At 36.0% G+C, this 16,787-nt stretch overlaps 1 protein-coding gene across 2 annotated transcripts in view; it reads right to left on the bottom strand.

Moving 5' to 3' along the window:
* The window catches only part of LOC125657868 (cadherin-23-like), a 36,332-nt gene that overhangs the window by 9,320 nt on the left and 10,225 nt on the right, over nucleotides 1-16,787 (bottom strand). For both annotated transcript variants that reach the window (XM_048888731.2, XM_048888730.2), the window contains exons 2-12: nucleotides 12,115-12,186; nucleotides 11,713-11,883; nucleotides 11,182-11,263; nucleotides 8,369-8,547; nucleotides 5,110-5,283; nucleotides 3,450-3,565; nucleotides 2,624-2,804; nucleotides 2,308-2,469; nucleotides 1,883-2,026; nucleotides 1,655-1,777; nucleotides 752-934 (exon numbers count right to left, since the gene is read on the bottom strand). In XM_048888731.2, coding sequence (XP_048744688.2) covers nucleotides 752-934; nucleotides 1,655-1,777; nucleotides 1,883-2,026; nucleotides 2,308-2,469; nucleotides 2,624-2,804; nucleotides 3,450-3,565; nucleotides 5,110-5,283; nucleotides 8,369-8,547; nucleotides 11,182-11,263; nucleotides 11,713-11,883; nucleotides 12,115-12,186 — 1,587 coding nt within the window. The remainder of the gene's footprint in view (nucleotides 1-751; nucleotides 935-1,654; nucleotides 1,778-1,882; nucleotides 2,027-2,307; nucleotides 2,470-2,623; nucleotides 2,805-3,449; nucleotides 3,566-5,109; nucleotides 5,284-8,368; nucleotides 8,548-11,181; nucleotides 11,264-11,712; nucleotides 11,884-12,114; nucleotides 12,187-16,787) is intronic.

Consider the following 16,787-nt stretch of genomic DNA (forward strand, 5'->3'; position numbering starts at 1 on the left):
ATGAATTGATAATCCAATACAGTGCTCTATTGTCATGACATCATGAATTAATAATCCAATACAGTGCTCTATTGTCATGACATCATGAATTGATAATCCAATACAGTGCTCTATTGTCATGACATCATGAATTGATAATCCAATACAGTGCTCTATTGTCATGACATCATGAATTGATAATCCAATACAGTGCTCTATTGTCATGACATCATGAATTGATAATCCAATACAGTGCTCTATTGTCATGACATCATGAATTGATAATCCAATACAGTGCTCTATTGTCATGACATCATGAATTGATAATCCAATACAGTGCTCTATTGTCATGACATCATGAATTGATAATCCAATACAGTGCTCTATTGTCATGACATCATGAATTGATAATCCAATACAGTGCTCTATTGTCATGACATCATGAATTAATAATCCAATACAGTGCTCTATTGTCATGACATCATGAATTGATAATCCAATACAGTGCTCTATTGTCATGACATCATGAATTGATAATCCAATACAGTGCTCTATTGTCATGACATCATGAATTAATAATCCAATACAGTGCTCTATTGTCATGACATCATGAATTGATAATCCAATACAGTGCTCTATTGTCATGACATCATGAATTGATAATCCAATACAGTGCTCTATTGTCATGACATCATGAATTGATAATCCAATACAGTGCTCCATTGAAGCGAGTTTGTATTTACCATAGAATAAGATTCAATTACTGACTTACTGCTGGAGTCGATGGTGAAATAAAGATGTCCACTGGTCGGTGAGATGGTGGACGTCCATGTGTGGGTGTCCAGAGAATTGATGTCAGATTTGGTCACCGTGAAGATAGTGGTAGAGGCTGCTGTATTCTCAGGAACAGACACTGTTGTCGGCAGGTTGGTCACCAACGGCGGGGTGTTGACATCTGTCAACAGATGATAACTTAAAGCTGAATAAGATTTCCGGCTAAGGTCCATCACAATATATCAACATTACATTGCTTGAACGATGTATTGCTGTTCCCAAAATCAATATATTACACGATGTATTGCTGTTCCCACAATCAATATATTACATTTTGGGCTCTATTACCGTGACAGTGCATTTCTTCTATCATTGTGAGGGAAAATTCAACGTTGGAATTCCCATGTTAAAACGCATTTCCGGTAAATCAGCCGATCTAAGGCCTGGTCGTTCAGAAACTAGAAATAGTGTTCTAAGGCCAGTCCCTTAAACGCTGCAATAGTTCAATACATTGGACGTTGGAAACAGGATCGCATTTGTAGGATCGTGATTGTTAACGGTCCTGCATAGCGTGCTACGAGAAGATGTGAGCAATGCGTGCATGCATCTTGATAAATATTGTACGTCTACGATTTAAACGGCTGGGAATTCCAACATGTAAAAAAGAAATTCCTTTTTGGAAAATGAACTACAATACTTCATGCCGGCATGTTTTTCATGAAGGACTAACGCGCTTTATGAAGTATACCATTGTGAAGCCTCGCGTTTGATACCCCACGTATTATCAAATATGACACTTGTTCCTGAATTGAAAGCTGGAGTATGTTTGTTTATCATTCTAATAAAACAGCTACATTTAAAAAAAATGACGAAAGATCGAAACTCTTTAACATTCACTGACCTGTGATTTTAACGGTCAAGCTTCGTGGTCCAACCAAAGTATGCCCATCATAAACGTATATGTACATGTCGTACGCCGTGTCATTGAGTCCTGCCAGGGTTTTATCCACCAGAATGGCTCCGGCTACAAAAACATAAGAACTAGTTACGAACCGTTATACCCTTCAAAATACGCTTTTACCAAAATAATGAATTGCATGTATAATTGAAGTGAATAAAAAGTAATCACAATCATAGATCTTAAATGGACACGTGACAGGAGTACACGTCATGTTGTAGAACAGCTGGTCGTTTTCCTGATCTGTTGACGTCACAGTAAACACTGTTGTACCAATGGAGGCCCCCGAGGATGCTACGTCTACAGAGTTGGCCGCTGTGTATAATGTTAAGATATAAAAAATATATCAGATACAATGTCATTTTTTAGATCCTTTGGACTTCTCGTAAACCCCGATACATGTCTACTGTCAATGGGAGAAAATAATTTGTATGTTGTTAAGCTTGTTTTCGTCAACAAATATCCAACACCCTTGGAATTCTGTCATGAAATTCAGCGAAATTAGTAGTGTCCTAAGAACAGGATTATTTACATTTCACCTCCAATATCAAATAGTTCATTTTAATCTAATACACATTTAATGGATTATGACGTACTTGATGGCAGGTTTGTGATGACAGGTGGCTGGTTGCGGAGAACATAAATGGTGAAGGTCCCGCTAGTCGTCTCCTTGGTGTCAGTACAGTTTACGTTGACAGTATAAGTTTTCTCGGTATCGTAGTCCAGTCCAGCGCCCGCCCGTAAACTAATGGCGTAATCTGAACAAACATTTAACAAATACAATGCATCGTGTTCCGATATCAAAAATGGACTATACAAAAAATTGACTGAAATTGGTCGTGTTTAATATACTCAATTATTTTATCAAACATTTGACAACATTTTTCTTTAGACGATATATAATATGCTTACTCGATGTTCCTACTGCGTATCTTAGATATAACGCTGTCAGAGTAGGTGTGACACTGGTAATGGTACACGTGACCGTGTCGGCCAATGAGGCGTCAGTTACGTCGAGGACAATTAGCTGTGTCTCCACACTCACATCCTCGCTGACTTCTACTGAGGCTGGGAGGTTGTTTATCACTGGAGGCTGGAGAAATGACACGTCAGGTTTTTGTCAGGTGTGTATAGTTAGATGATTTATGCACAATACAAGTGGTACGCTAATTTTGTATTGTATTGTTTATTACCAAGAACCATGCAGTTCATAGGTTTAGTACGTGATTGTTTTGTTACAGGAATTTTATGTAACATTCTTATCGCAGATACAATGTATCAAGCTCGAATGTCTGTTATTCAAATACAAGTTATACATTTGTATACTTCATAATTGAAATGTTTTCATAATGCCATTTTAAAAGAAGTCAATAATTGTTTATTTCTTTATAGTACATTCTGTAATTTTACAAGTACATCTTACTTACAAAATAATGAAAATGTGTTACATGTACATCCACATTCACGAATATTACATTTGGTTTGTTGTTTACTAAGAGAGCCAAGTACCAGGCAAACAGCTTCGTACATTATTTCTCTATTTTGTATTGTTGATGTTTATAGGAGCTATGAGATTGATCACTGTTCGATATTCACCTTCCATGTTCCACATATCATTATGATCTACAACTCGTTCATCTTATGACACTTGAGAAACTTCCGTCGACGAGTGATATATAACATATATATATATTGTAACCGTATATTCAATAATAATGATTAAGGAATAAGAACTTACAAAGTTTGTGACAGTGAGAGTAAACGTGTGATCGGCAAAATTACCACACAAGTCAGTGGCTCTAAAAACAAACACTGTGTTTCCAATAGGTAGTTGCGAAACAGTGGAAAGGACACCTGCAAAGAAAGTCCAAGCTGATAAGAATATTCTTCAAAGACTAAACATTAAATGCGAAATTACGGTAGTGGTCAATAGTGGCCTGGTGAAACGTACTCGTAATATGAAAAGCAATAAAATATCTAAGAATGTTCAACATAAGATTTATGCAGTCAGAGGAAGAATACCGATTGTCTTCATAAAATATCGATACTCCGTGATGTTCTTCAGATTGCTGCAGGACGTGTGGACCCGGGGTCCACGCAGAATATATATATATATATATATATATATATATATATATATATATATATGCGGGGTTAGACCGGTTGCTATGTGACAAAATTAGCTTGCACATGCCCTAGTGCTTGTTTAGAGGGACTGGCAGTGTTTCACAAGGAGAATTAAACAAAATTATCCTTATATTTTGCCCCCCCCCCCCCAATAAAAAACGTTGTTAATACAACAATTTATATTACGGAGTATAATTCATTCATCTATACATGCACATACACGACAACATATTCACTCCAAAACGCTTAATCAAAATGGGGGAAAAAGATGTTTAAGCTTGTGAGCATCAATATTTTTGTAAGAATTGTATCATTGGATTAAGGTATTTTATTACCATATTTACCGGTATATCATTAGATTAAGGTATTTTGTTACCATATTTACCGGTATATCATTGGATTAAGGTATTTTGTTACCATATTTACCGGTATATCATTAGATTAAGGTATTTTGTTACCATATTTACCGGTATATCATTGGATTAAGGTATTTTGTTACCATATTTACCGGTGTATCATTAGATTAAGGTATTTTGTTACCATATTTACCGGTATATCATTGGATTAAGGTATTTTGTTACCATATTTACCGGTATATCATTAGATTAAGGTATTTTGTTACCATATTTACCGGTATATCATTGGATTAAGGTATTTTGTTACCATATTTACCGGTATATCATTGGATTAAGGTATTTTGTTACCATATTTACCGGTATATCATTAGATTAAGGTATTTTAATACCATATTTACCGGTATATCATTAGATTAAGGTTGGTTGGTTGTATTTTGTTTAACGTCCCGCCCGAGAATTTTTCGCTCATATAGAGACGTCACCATTGCCGGTGAAGAGCTGCAAAATTTCGGTCTATGCTCGGCGGTTATGGCCTTTGAACATGGATGGATCTTTATCGTGCCACACCTGATGTGACATATGACCTCTCATCCGAAGGACCGCCCTATTAAGTCGCCTCTTACGACAAGTAAGGATTACTGAGAACCTAGTTTAACCGGAATCCCTACCATTAAGGTATGAAACGCAAACGTCATAATCTAGACCGAACTGTGTTCCTTGTTGAATTTGAACTTTAAGGCTGGGATCAAATACCAGGATGAGTCTTAATTCCGAGGTTAAAACTAGAAAAATAATTTAACTGTGCGACATCTAACTCCGGACACGACAAACGTCCGGATTTTCACCAACCCGTTTTAAAAGGAGTCTTGTTATAGTACATCAATATGTTAAAAAAGAGAAAAAGAGAGAACGAACCTGTTGTGGGGTCAAAGCTGACGGCGGCATTCGCTGGGGTGGCAGACTGAAGTGAGAGGGTGAGTGTATCCCCAGGATCTGTGGCTACCACGGTGAGGAGAGTGGTTCCTACTGTCGTGTCGTTAGTGACCGCCTTGGTGGTGTCCAGGCCAGCAGCAAATGTTGGAACTGCCCCTGTGAGTACCAGTGATGCATTTGAATTATGATTTTAATACCAAATGTAGTCTGATTAGTTTTTATATTAAGGTTTTAACTATATAAAACTGACATTGTTCTTTTAGACCGATTTCAGTTCATTGTATTTAATCAATATGATATACATTGTTTAACATTGTAATATGTGATACATATTTGTTTCACCTTCAATAAAATTCTCACATCCAATAAAAACACACCGGTCGCGGTAGCTCAGTGGCAGAGCGTTCGCTTCGTAACCTGGCCTGGAGGTTATAAAACTTTTACCGTACTTGTACTCAAACTCAGCCATATCTCTTTTGAGTACAACTCTGAGCAAGTTCAAAACATACTCGAAACATCTTGAGCATGTGCTCCATTTGAGGTTGAGATTGATTCTATAAAAGTTTTATAACCTTGACTTTTGAGTATGATTATGATTTAGAGCACAGAGTTTGAGTATGAAAACGTGCTCCAAAACGTTTTATAACCTCCAGGCCAAGAGGTCGTGAGTTCGAGCCTAGCTCACGCCATGGCTGCGTCAAACCTAAGACGTTAAGATAGGTGGTGATTGCTCCTAAGCTAAACGCTCGGCATTTAGAAGTGAGAATGACTGGTGTGTCGCTGCAAGTGTGGACACGATAAAGAACCTGCTACGGCCCTGAGTGCTAAGCATAGGTCTAACATTGTGGTACTTCACCTACAGCTGGTGATGTCTCAATATGAGTGAAATATTCTCGACGGGACGTAAAATAATCAATCAATCATAGTATAATACATGAAAATATTTTTTTCTGCTTCTCACAAAGAAAGCAAATACTAGTACATCAAACAATTGGCTCATATTTAACGGTAGTGTATTTACTATGGAGAACAACGTCAAGAAACAGACCATTTTTTATGGATGTATCTATAAAGAGATACCATGTTATGGGGTAGTCCCTGAAATAGATATCAAGATTTGACATCTTAACAGTCAGTTTCCGCTTAAGTCAATCAATCGTGATTTCTTGTAGATATTCTAGCCCTTTTTTTTTTTTTTTTTTGGTAATCATTTTCAACATGTCATTATCAAAATTGTGAACGAGAAAAAAGCCATCAAGCTCGACTCTAATGCCGTATCTTCTTATTTAGAATTAAAAAGACGTAAGCATAATGCCCAACTTACCGGGAAATAAGAAAGATTTCAAAAATGCTTGACATTTCAACTCAGAACATCTGCGCTTATGTTTGTTGTTGTTTTATTATCTTTCTTCTTTTTTTTTCTTTTTTTTTGTTCTACAGGAATGTTAAAATTGATATAATGTCGTATTTCCCCGCATCGTTACATACCCACTCAACTTGTCTTCATCGTTTAGAATGTTTACCCTCTCTAAATATATTTCAAGAGATGCCGTGCGGTGTGACAATTCACTACAAAAATATTACACGTTTTAATTGAAAAATTAAATAATATAATACTTAAGTCAATAATTCAAAAACAAAGTTTTCGTAGATGTTGCAGGATAACGTCTGAAGTTGTGAAATGTTGACGTATCTAATTCAACGGGGTCATAATTTCGCGGAATTGCATACGACTTATTATTTTCAATAATTCTTATGATTATCAATTGAATATTCAGTTATCGACTTTATTGTTGTTTTAACAAAACACGATGTGAAAGTGAGATGTTAATTAATTTTCTCATAATCATTTATTAAGTAGGAATGTGCATGTATATCGCAGAATAACGACCGCGGTACTCCTTTGATTTTTACAATAACCGTTGTAGAATTCGCAATATACATTATTTTGGTGTTCCCGGTAAACACTGTATAGTAATGAGTACCTTAAATAACAGAATTTAAAGAACTCTATCAAATATCAAACAGATTGACTACATCATTGTAATGGCTTCTTAATTAAAGCATTGGGGATCATATAACTGATTCCTAAACAGAATGAGCTCATCAACTGATAGACAGAATGAAGTTGTAGATCTTCACCCTTTCTCAAATGTATAGGTCAATATGTTTCAGAATAAGTTGATGTATCCATTGATATTGGTAGATAGATCGAGGACTTCTGCAATGATGTAAAAATTGTGCAGGTTGAATTAACTTACATTATTCAGTGTAGTGTTCTCATTACGGCAGTGGCTCCTTCGCGTTTATGGCAAAAGGGCGAGGGAAAAGGGGCGAAAGTGCATAGGCGAGGGGAAAGGAGCGGAAGTGGGGCGAAAGTGCGAAGACGAAATGGCTAACGTTTGAAGTTGCATAGGCGAATGAGCGAAATCAATATGACTTGATATTTAGTTCTTCCACGTTGGCTGTGCTAATACTGAAATAAGATAATTGGTATCTAAGTAAATTATTTTGGAATGAAAGGCGAAGATAATGAACAGTGTTCAATCCCATAACTCCCATAAGGAATACAAAATAAAGAGTTGGGTAAACACGGACCCCTGCAAATACCAGAGGTGGGATCAGGTGTTTAGAAGGAGTACATCCCCTGTCGACCGTTCAAACCCACCGTGAGTAAAATTTGTTCATGTTCGCACAATGATCTTTTATACCCTTAGTTCCACTGTACCTGTGTATGGTAGTGCAATAGCTCTACAACTTCATTGTTATTTCGGATTTCAAACATTTCGGTTGAGCATCACTGAAGAGACATTGTTTGTCGAAATGTGCATCTGGTGCATCAAAATTGGTACGGTATAAGTTTTACATTGATATTTTTAGATATACATATTGCGAAAGATTAATTATCAATAATCAAATTGATAAAAAAAAAATGCACAGAGGAATTGACATCTATAGTCTCATACTAATGTACATGTAAGTCCTATTCCAACAAACAAATCTACCAAAATATTCACAATCTCGCACTTCTGCTTCGTCGTTTTCAAAGTTTCGCTCCTTCGCATAAAAAAATCGATTCTTCACATCTTTTTTTCTATGAGCGAAGGAGCGAAACATCCCTCTCCCTAACTTTGCTTGTTCTTCGCCCTCTTTCTCTCCTACTTGTTTTCTATTGATAACATCTTCAAATAAAGGACAATGTATTATCATAACAAACTACACAGATTTCAGAGTATTTTACCGGGGCCTAGAGTCGCTTTTAGTCCAAACTCGATGTTTGTTTCTGTGGTGTAGGTAACAAACGTTGACGTAGTAGATACTGTGTGCCCGGATGTTGTGGAAAACTGTACTTCCTCTGAGCTACTCCCCACTCCATTGTTTGTTTTATCATATGCAACTATCGTATTCCCGGAAGACTTGCTACAAGAGAAAATAATAGGTTTTATATATCAAAGGTAGCGTTTGTTTTGATTTGTTCGTTTTGTGTGTGGGGGTGGGTGGGTGTTCTGGTCGGGCTCCGAGTCCTGCACGTGCAATTCTCTCTCTCTCTCTCTCTCTCTCTCTCTCTCACGCGAACTCTAGGCAAGCGGACGTGTATTGAAATGCGCAGCATTGTAGCCGTTGTATTTGTCGAGTTTTTGTAAGTTGTTCTGGTTATTTGTTAATGTATGTGTTTCTAAGTGTTTTTCCGGTGTTTTCGTTTATAGGAAATCACTTTAGTTTGATTATTCAGTCGTATGTAAGACAATCGGAGAGTAATGAATAGGAAGAACTAGATGGTTTGTCACAATGAATAAAATGTATACGGGGAATATCAAAATCTCGTGTTAGACACGTTGATACTAAGATGCATGCCATCTATCCTTCTGTGTTGAGTAAACCAGAAGGGATAAAAGAATTAGATTGCATGAAGACAATGTACTGCGTGTACAGTGTAACAACAATGTCTCTGTAAGGTTCATGAATTACTGCGACTGTATTTTTAATTCTATAACCTTTAATTCTATAAATTTTAATTCTATAACCTTTAATTCTATATTTGGTATTCCAAATCAGACTCTTAAGTTCCCTTTCAAAAGGTGAAATTCTTGAAAATCGAGTTTCAGTTTTAAACATACTTAATATCCCAGTCAGTAGTAAGAAAAGAACGATTATGAGTTACCGTACCTATACTGGATTCCAAAACTTCACAAAACACTAACAAATAAAGATACGTCACAGGGTTCAGTTCTACCGAGCCCCTATCTTTCCTTCTCATCAAACATATTAACTGCTGTGAAGGAGAAACTTCCAACGTATTGTGCCATAACAGATGCGAGAAACGGTGTGACTAGATTGTCCATATAACCTATCAGTGGGTCAAATGCTGTTTAACGTGTTTCATACCGATTGTTAGGCCGTTCTTGGTACACTGATTTTGACTACTTGTTTCCCTCTATACTAATCTGATACGATGATATACTAACAATCCTATATATCCGTCATGTACATATAGAATATCACACTCTAATGTTGATCTCGGACCTGGGATTGGCCCCGAGAGTTGATATCGGCCCGAGCCCGTAGGGCGAGGGCCGAGATCACTTGAGGGGCAATCCCAGGTCCGAGATCAACATTAGAGTGTGATATTGTTTATATCATATACCTAAAACACAACAAGTTGATAAACATTTTTTTTTAAATTGGGGGGGGGGGGGGGATTGACCCAAACATAAATACATGGTATACTGTACAACGATATTTGACTATTTTATTCCTTCAGTGAGTTTACTTTAATGGTTATGTTTCCAGTACTATTGGCATTGTGAAACATGCTAAAGTCTGGGTTTTGTAACTTTATTCCACTGCTGGTCACAATAATTGGATGATTAATCATGGACATCCCCTCATGTGGTCTAGAATCTGGACGTTTCAATTAACTGAACTGCTTAGCTGAGAAACTCGTCATATCTATCGCTGTGCTGTTCATGTACATGTATATACTATTAAGCAGCTCCTAGGGGCTTGCTAATGAATACTAAAATTGGAAATAAGTGAATTATTTTTATTTCTTTTTTCGGATTTACCAAACTCGCCCGTTTTCATTATTTCATATCATTTGTAAGAGTTGTAGAACTTTGTTTACGTGGCGTCATCGTATGAACGGGAATGTTTACAGATCTGATGCTGCTATTTATTTGCTTAGGGAATGTTACCTTATACTGAACTAAGTTTTTTTTTTTACCGTTTCCCATCTATTTAGCATCTATAAGTCGTTGAAAAACGTCGGAAGATATTGGTTCTGCTTTTCTCGTTTTATTGCCAAGTCCTCGGGATTTTAGATTTCAGAAATCGTTTTAAAGCAGTTTTCTACATCAAAATTACCGTAAATTAACATTTTGATCTCCATTAGGACCGGGAATTTCTAATCATGCTTTAGTATCACCTTCCATAATCCTCCTACTGTTTTCTGTCGCCTAGAACGTTGATTGTTTTTAAATGAAGTTAAACGTGTTATTGTTCTAAATAAACAATTGTTACTTGGGTTACCCCCCTTTGCTTAGATACTCGCTACAATTTAGCGCTGTTTTTGAAAACGTTTTTATTTAATTTTTCTGCTTAAATTAAATTTTGTCGTGGAAGAAAGTATAATATATTTTAAAAAAAATTGTGTCCAACATCATTTTTTCATGTAGTTATGTTAGATTTCAAAAGATTAAAGAAGAAATAGCCATTTGAAATTTGAGGGCGAGACAGCCCCTTGACAACGGGCCGAGACAGAGATATCTCGGCCCTTAGGGCGAGACAACCCTACCTACTTGCAGCTGTATCACCCTAGCCAAGATAGGTGTATCAGGGCTGATACACTACTAGGTATATGATATAGCTATTTGTTGTGTCTCTATAATAATCTGATACGATGACTTACTAACAATCCTATATATCCGTCATGTACAGCTATTTGTTGTGTCTCTATAATAATCTGATACGATGACTTACTAACAATCCTATATAGCCGTCATGTAAAGCTAGTTTCTGTGTCTCTATAATAATCTGATACAATGATATACTCACAATCCTATATAATCCCCGTCCTGGACAGCTATTTGTTGTGCTGCTGCAATAGGTTCTGGTTTGACGGTGCTAATATCTCCAGCTGAATAAAATATTGGTCTGTGTTAATTTATGTTACATACATGATATAATCTATAATTCATGAAGTGATATGAAAGATAGCAACTGAAAAACTGTAAGTGACAGTCATTGGATCATACATGTATTATCTAGGAAGAAAAACATTTTACATTGTACTTTTTTGTGTTTTGGAAGGACAGAGTGAATCCCCTAGGTTACCGGATATGGTTATACAAATAATACAAATCCTAAACCTTTTGATTGTCATTTCTATACACAACAACTTTCAAGTAATACCTGAAAGTCTCACGTTGTACAATAGAATATTTCAAGTTACGAAATCTAACGTATCAAAACATCCTAGATATATAACAACATCGTCTTCTCTCTTACACCAATATCAAATTATTCCTTCATGTATACAGTAGGAAATTCTAGATTAAAGTCTATATCAGAGAATATCAGACCTACCAACAACAGTTATTGCGTTCACACCAACCAAAGTCCATGTTCCTGAAACGTTTCGCCATACTTCAGCATACAGGGTTCCAGTGGTAGCGATATCGATATCCCACTGTGTCACGAAACCACAGCAGGAGATTTTATAGTCATCGTCAGTGGTTTGTAGCAGAAATGTTGTCCCTACAGCAATGAATTCATGTAAAAATAAATCACTATTTCTTTTTTATCTATTGCACATGTATAACGATTCTCAAAACACATTTGTGAACCAGAATAGACAGATTGATATGCTCATCAATTATAATTTATCCCTAAATAACGGAGAAGTTTCCATAATATGCATGTACCACCGATTTATGTACATGCACTTTGAAACTTGAAGAATGTCGTGTTTATTGTAGACTTGCTTACCAGTTAACACGGTTTCTGTATTGTCAACAGTAGGGTTTTTACCGGCCGTCTGCCCGGCGGTACATTGACCTTCTGCAACAAAAATATCCATCAATGTATATATCTCATTCACACGTCGTTAAGTTTGTAGTCTACAAAACGGATATTACATGCCATAGGATTTTATAAAACATGATTTATCTCTAAAACGAAATCCTCCATCAACCGCAGATCGAACATTCCTCTACGTCAAGAAAAGAAGACCTTCAAAATTCCTAATTAACAATTATGCATGTATTTGACAATCTTTATATTTCCAATGTTTATATCATCGATATCTTTACCTAAATGAAATGAGGGTCATTTCCTCGTAAATGTGAAGAGTGTGCGCACCACGGTATGGATCTTGATCAATGTAGTACGACTATTTTAACGACCAGAATATTCCGACTGGAATGAAAGTAATTGTTAATCTAAAAACTAAATTTTATTTCATGAGGTATGTTGGCGTAAAGCGTAGCAGCTCATACTCTCGTGTATTTTTAAAACTGAAATTCATTTCTTAAACATTCCCGATAAGGGAGTGGCCATTTTGCATCAATCTGTACCCAGAGTTATCGTTCCTTACACTCGATACATACAATATTATTCCACATGTAAATCCACCTTTTTTACGGTTAATAAAATTATGAACTACTTTATGATATATCAGGAAAATGTAGGACAAGCAACTATTTGTAGTTTTTTCCCCATTACTATGCATTCTTCATGTACCTATGTATAGGCCTGGTGCAATGGAATTACCCAATATCTGCGATTCAACCCAAATCAATGCTTCTTGTGTCACAGGCCTCATCGGTGAGAACGGTTCAGAATTACGGCAAATAATGAACCAGATGTTCGGGTGGATTAAACCCAGATTCATTCAATTCAATTCTTTATTGTCCTTGAGTTATACAACTCATCGGAATACATCTAGTACATGTACATTTATATACACAATATATTAGTCTAGTCAATCTAGCAAATCACCTCAAAGTAATTGCAACAGAAACAAACTCGACGGAATTTAATAAACAAAAGCGTGATTAACAACATACAAAAAATCGGACAAAATCGGACAATGGGAAATATTTAAAATTTAGACTTAAATGTTGTAGTAAACCATCGATATTTTGTGATGTTTACGGCACGCCGTACACGTAAAGGGGAGTAACTTAACTGTGACAGTCATCGGAATAAAGTTATACACGACGATCTAAAGTGCATGTAATAAAAAACGCGATTAAACAGCTTAACAGTTGTATTAAAAAGGTGATTTTAAGACCTTCTATATACATACAATATTGCTCAACATCTCATATTCTTTGCCGACTTCCATTCCCGGGGAACTTTCGCGAATAAAGCTTCAAAATATTTTGTTTGACCCTCTACTGAATTAATTTTAATTATAAAACACAATATTTACTTTAGAAGTTATGAATAATCAATTATAAATGAAATCTTAAAGAATTAGTGTCAATTTACAAGGGGGAATTACGTTTGTTAAAAAAGAAAGTATGGAAAGCCATTCGGGTTAAAAGTTTCAGTTATTTTGTATCTTCATCATTTGAGCAAGCGTTTTGTATTAAAAACTTTTATAAAACTAAGTAAGTAAAGTATTTTTGCTTTTCTTTTTCAAATTCAGGTTTGGGGAGTCATTCATGGGTAATAATAATGATAATAAAACATTGATAATATAAATAATAAAAATCAATGTAAGTAAACACTTGCGCATAGTATCATGATTTGATGTAAAATCGAGTAGTTGCTCTTTCTAATTAGTCTTGGGCTCACGACCTGTGGAACCACATCTAGCAGCATGCGAACAGCGCGCTAGACCGCCTGGCCATCTATTCAAGACAAAACTTGTTTTCGATGACGATGGAATTCTCGCCACGCTGGCACACGATCATTGAGAATGGAAATGGGATACAGTTATTTATCGTAAATTTTAGAGGATCATACAAAATGCACATTGTGTTTGAAATGTCTATATATAAAGCACAGATATAGCAACGAACTCTGGAATAAACATAACTGCCCTAAGGGACGAAATCAATGTCGGATGAAAATTTAAATTCAATTAGTTAGGGGGAGGGGAATAAAAAAAACCGCAAGTTTCTGTCATCCGACATGGATTACACTTTAGTGGAAAAAGGAAAAAGACAAGCGACTGTTGAATACCACATAATATCTAAAACATACATGTATTAATGAACATTTAATAGATTTAATGTACACTTTCATTTGTGAATAAACAGTAGAAAAGGTATACAGAGGTATACAGAGTGTTATTTATAATCGTACGTTTCTTTTCTTGTTATTCGATTAGTTTCAACATTTGTCATATTAAGTTTTAAAGGGGAGGGGGGGTTCTTGGTGAAAACTATGTGAACTTAGTTTTTTGTGAGACATTGAATTTTTTATCTTGCCCCTAACTGAAGAATATCGTTAAAACCAGACGTCTTTTTAGGAAACAAAGTTTGTCAATCCTTGCCCTTTCTACATGCATTCACAGGATGCGACACAACGTCAAAAATGTTCGGCATCGGAACAGGTCCTGTATAGTCAAAATGTAGACAAATCGCGAAAAAATTCTGTATATGATTAGTTTTTAAATGGAGGCAGGCTACTGACAAACAAGTTGATGGTGAAGGGGTTTCAACTGTTTCGTTTAAAGTCAGCATTTCGCGAATTATATGGTCGTTATAGCAATCTACTTTGCCAATACAACCTATCATTGGGTCAAATCTGTCTGACTTGTTTCATATAGATTGTTAGGCCGTTTTTGGCACAATGATATTGAATAAGGGTAACTCCGTTTGCCTTATTAAGATATAGAGCTCACGGCGGGTGTGACCGGTCAACAGGGGTGCTTACTCCCTATGGACCATAGGCACCTGATCCCACTTCTGGTATATCCAGGGGTCCGTGTTTGCCCATCTCTCTATTTTGTATTGCTTATAGGAGTTACGAGATGGATCACTGTTCGTTATCTTCACCTTCCTATATGAGGATTTCACAGAGAAAAAGATATATTCTGGTGTCGATGTCATATCGACTTTGTACGATGGAATACCATAGAGACACTTATAGGAGATTTGCTTTGTGAAGAATTGTCTAACACAATATCATTTTATAAGTTCAGTCACTGCCACTAACTACTAACTACAGCTGCAGAAAAGGAGCACTGCAAGAATTTTTTAAGTCATAGAGTGGACTAAAGAAATGATTAATTTGGATCCTTCGAATTAGGACTTATCACTGCTTTCAGCAATTCTTGTATCCGTTAAAACTAAATTACAAGTCGCGCCAGATAAACTTTTGAACGTTTTTCGCTGTCATTAATGCAAGGCAAATTGTGACACTAACCGTTGTACTTGTAAAAACATGGACTGAACTGTACTGCAATTACTCAAATGATCACTCATATAATTATCAGGCACGTAGCAATAATGGCTCTACACCTTTTATCATTACATGCAAAGTTGATAAATTTTTACGTACAAAGGTCGATTTTTAGACAGATTGGTTGCCCTTCCTCCTCTTTTTTTTTTAAAAAAAATAGCATTGTCGTGAACTGTACACAGTGGAAGTGTAAAATTGAACTGAGAGAACAACCTTAGCCCCCCCCCCCCCCCCCCCACCACCACCACCACCACCACCACACACACCATCAAGGATTTTTTATAACTTTGGATTAAAATTTACGTGTCAATTTTCAGGCAATATTGTGAAATTATCTTCACACCCCCCCCCCTTTTTATTTTACGATGCTGCGTGCCTGATTCATTTTGCTTTTAATTCTATGTGTCCATTGTTTTTAAAACAGATTACTCCTGAAATTCTCGGTATTAATTGCACAATAATTTGGATAGAACTAAACATCAAATACGGCTATAACCCCCCCCCCCCCCCCCCCCCCCCATCTTTCCCAAACTCTAGAACTTGACGAAGTGCACGTATTAAAGATTTCCTTATAAAATCGAAGAAACTGAACCTTGTTTCGTCATAGATGTAGTACAAACTGTTAAAACTCAGCTTAATAAAGAATTTGGTAACGTAAGCTTTACTATACACTGTTTGTTTTAAAATACTACATGTATTTATGTGAAACATAGGACCGGAATGGTAAGCGCGCCTCCAACTTCCGATGTAAGGGGAGTAACTGCAAAAATGTAGGTCATCTTTTACAGACCATTTTTGAAGGGGCACTTGTTTTGTGTTAACAGTTTATTTTAATGTATAAATCTTCATGTGGTAACTCAAATATGCCTAATGGACAGGAAAAAGTATTTTCTTCCAAAATCCAGTTTTTAACGATTTTTGTTGGAAAATGAAGATTTCAGCCCAAAATTCGGCAAGGGAAAATAAATTTTGGTGCAGAAAAGTTTAGTTGTGGATTTGGACGTTTTATTCTTAAATTTATATGATCACTGTCATATCTTCTATAAAACAGTCATTTCCTATCATTTCCAGTTTTTCACTATTTTTGTTTTAGAAAAAGGTAGGTTTTCCTACCTAAAATGGTATTTTTCATATATATTGCCAATAATCTATATATCTTACTTGTTGAACAGTTTTTAAAATAAATCCTAACTTCAATTTTTTATTGGTAGACTCAAATGTATGACAAAATGTGGGTTTTCTTC

Source organism: Ostrea edulis, chromosome 9 (genome assembly GCF_947568905.1).
Source record: "Ostrea edulis chromosome 9, xbOstEdul1.1, whole genome shotgun sequence".
Lineage (NCBI taxonomy): Eukaryota > Metazoa > Mollusca > Bivalvia > Ostreida > Ostreidae > Ostrea > Ostrea edulis.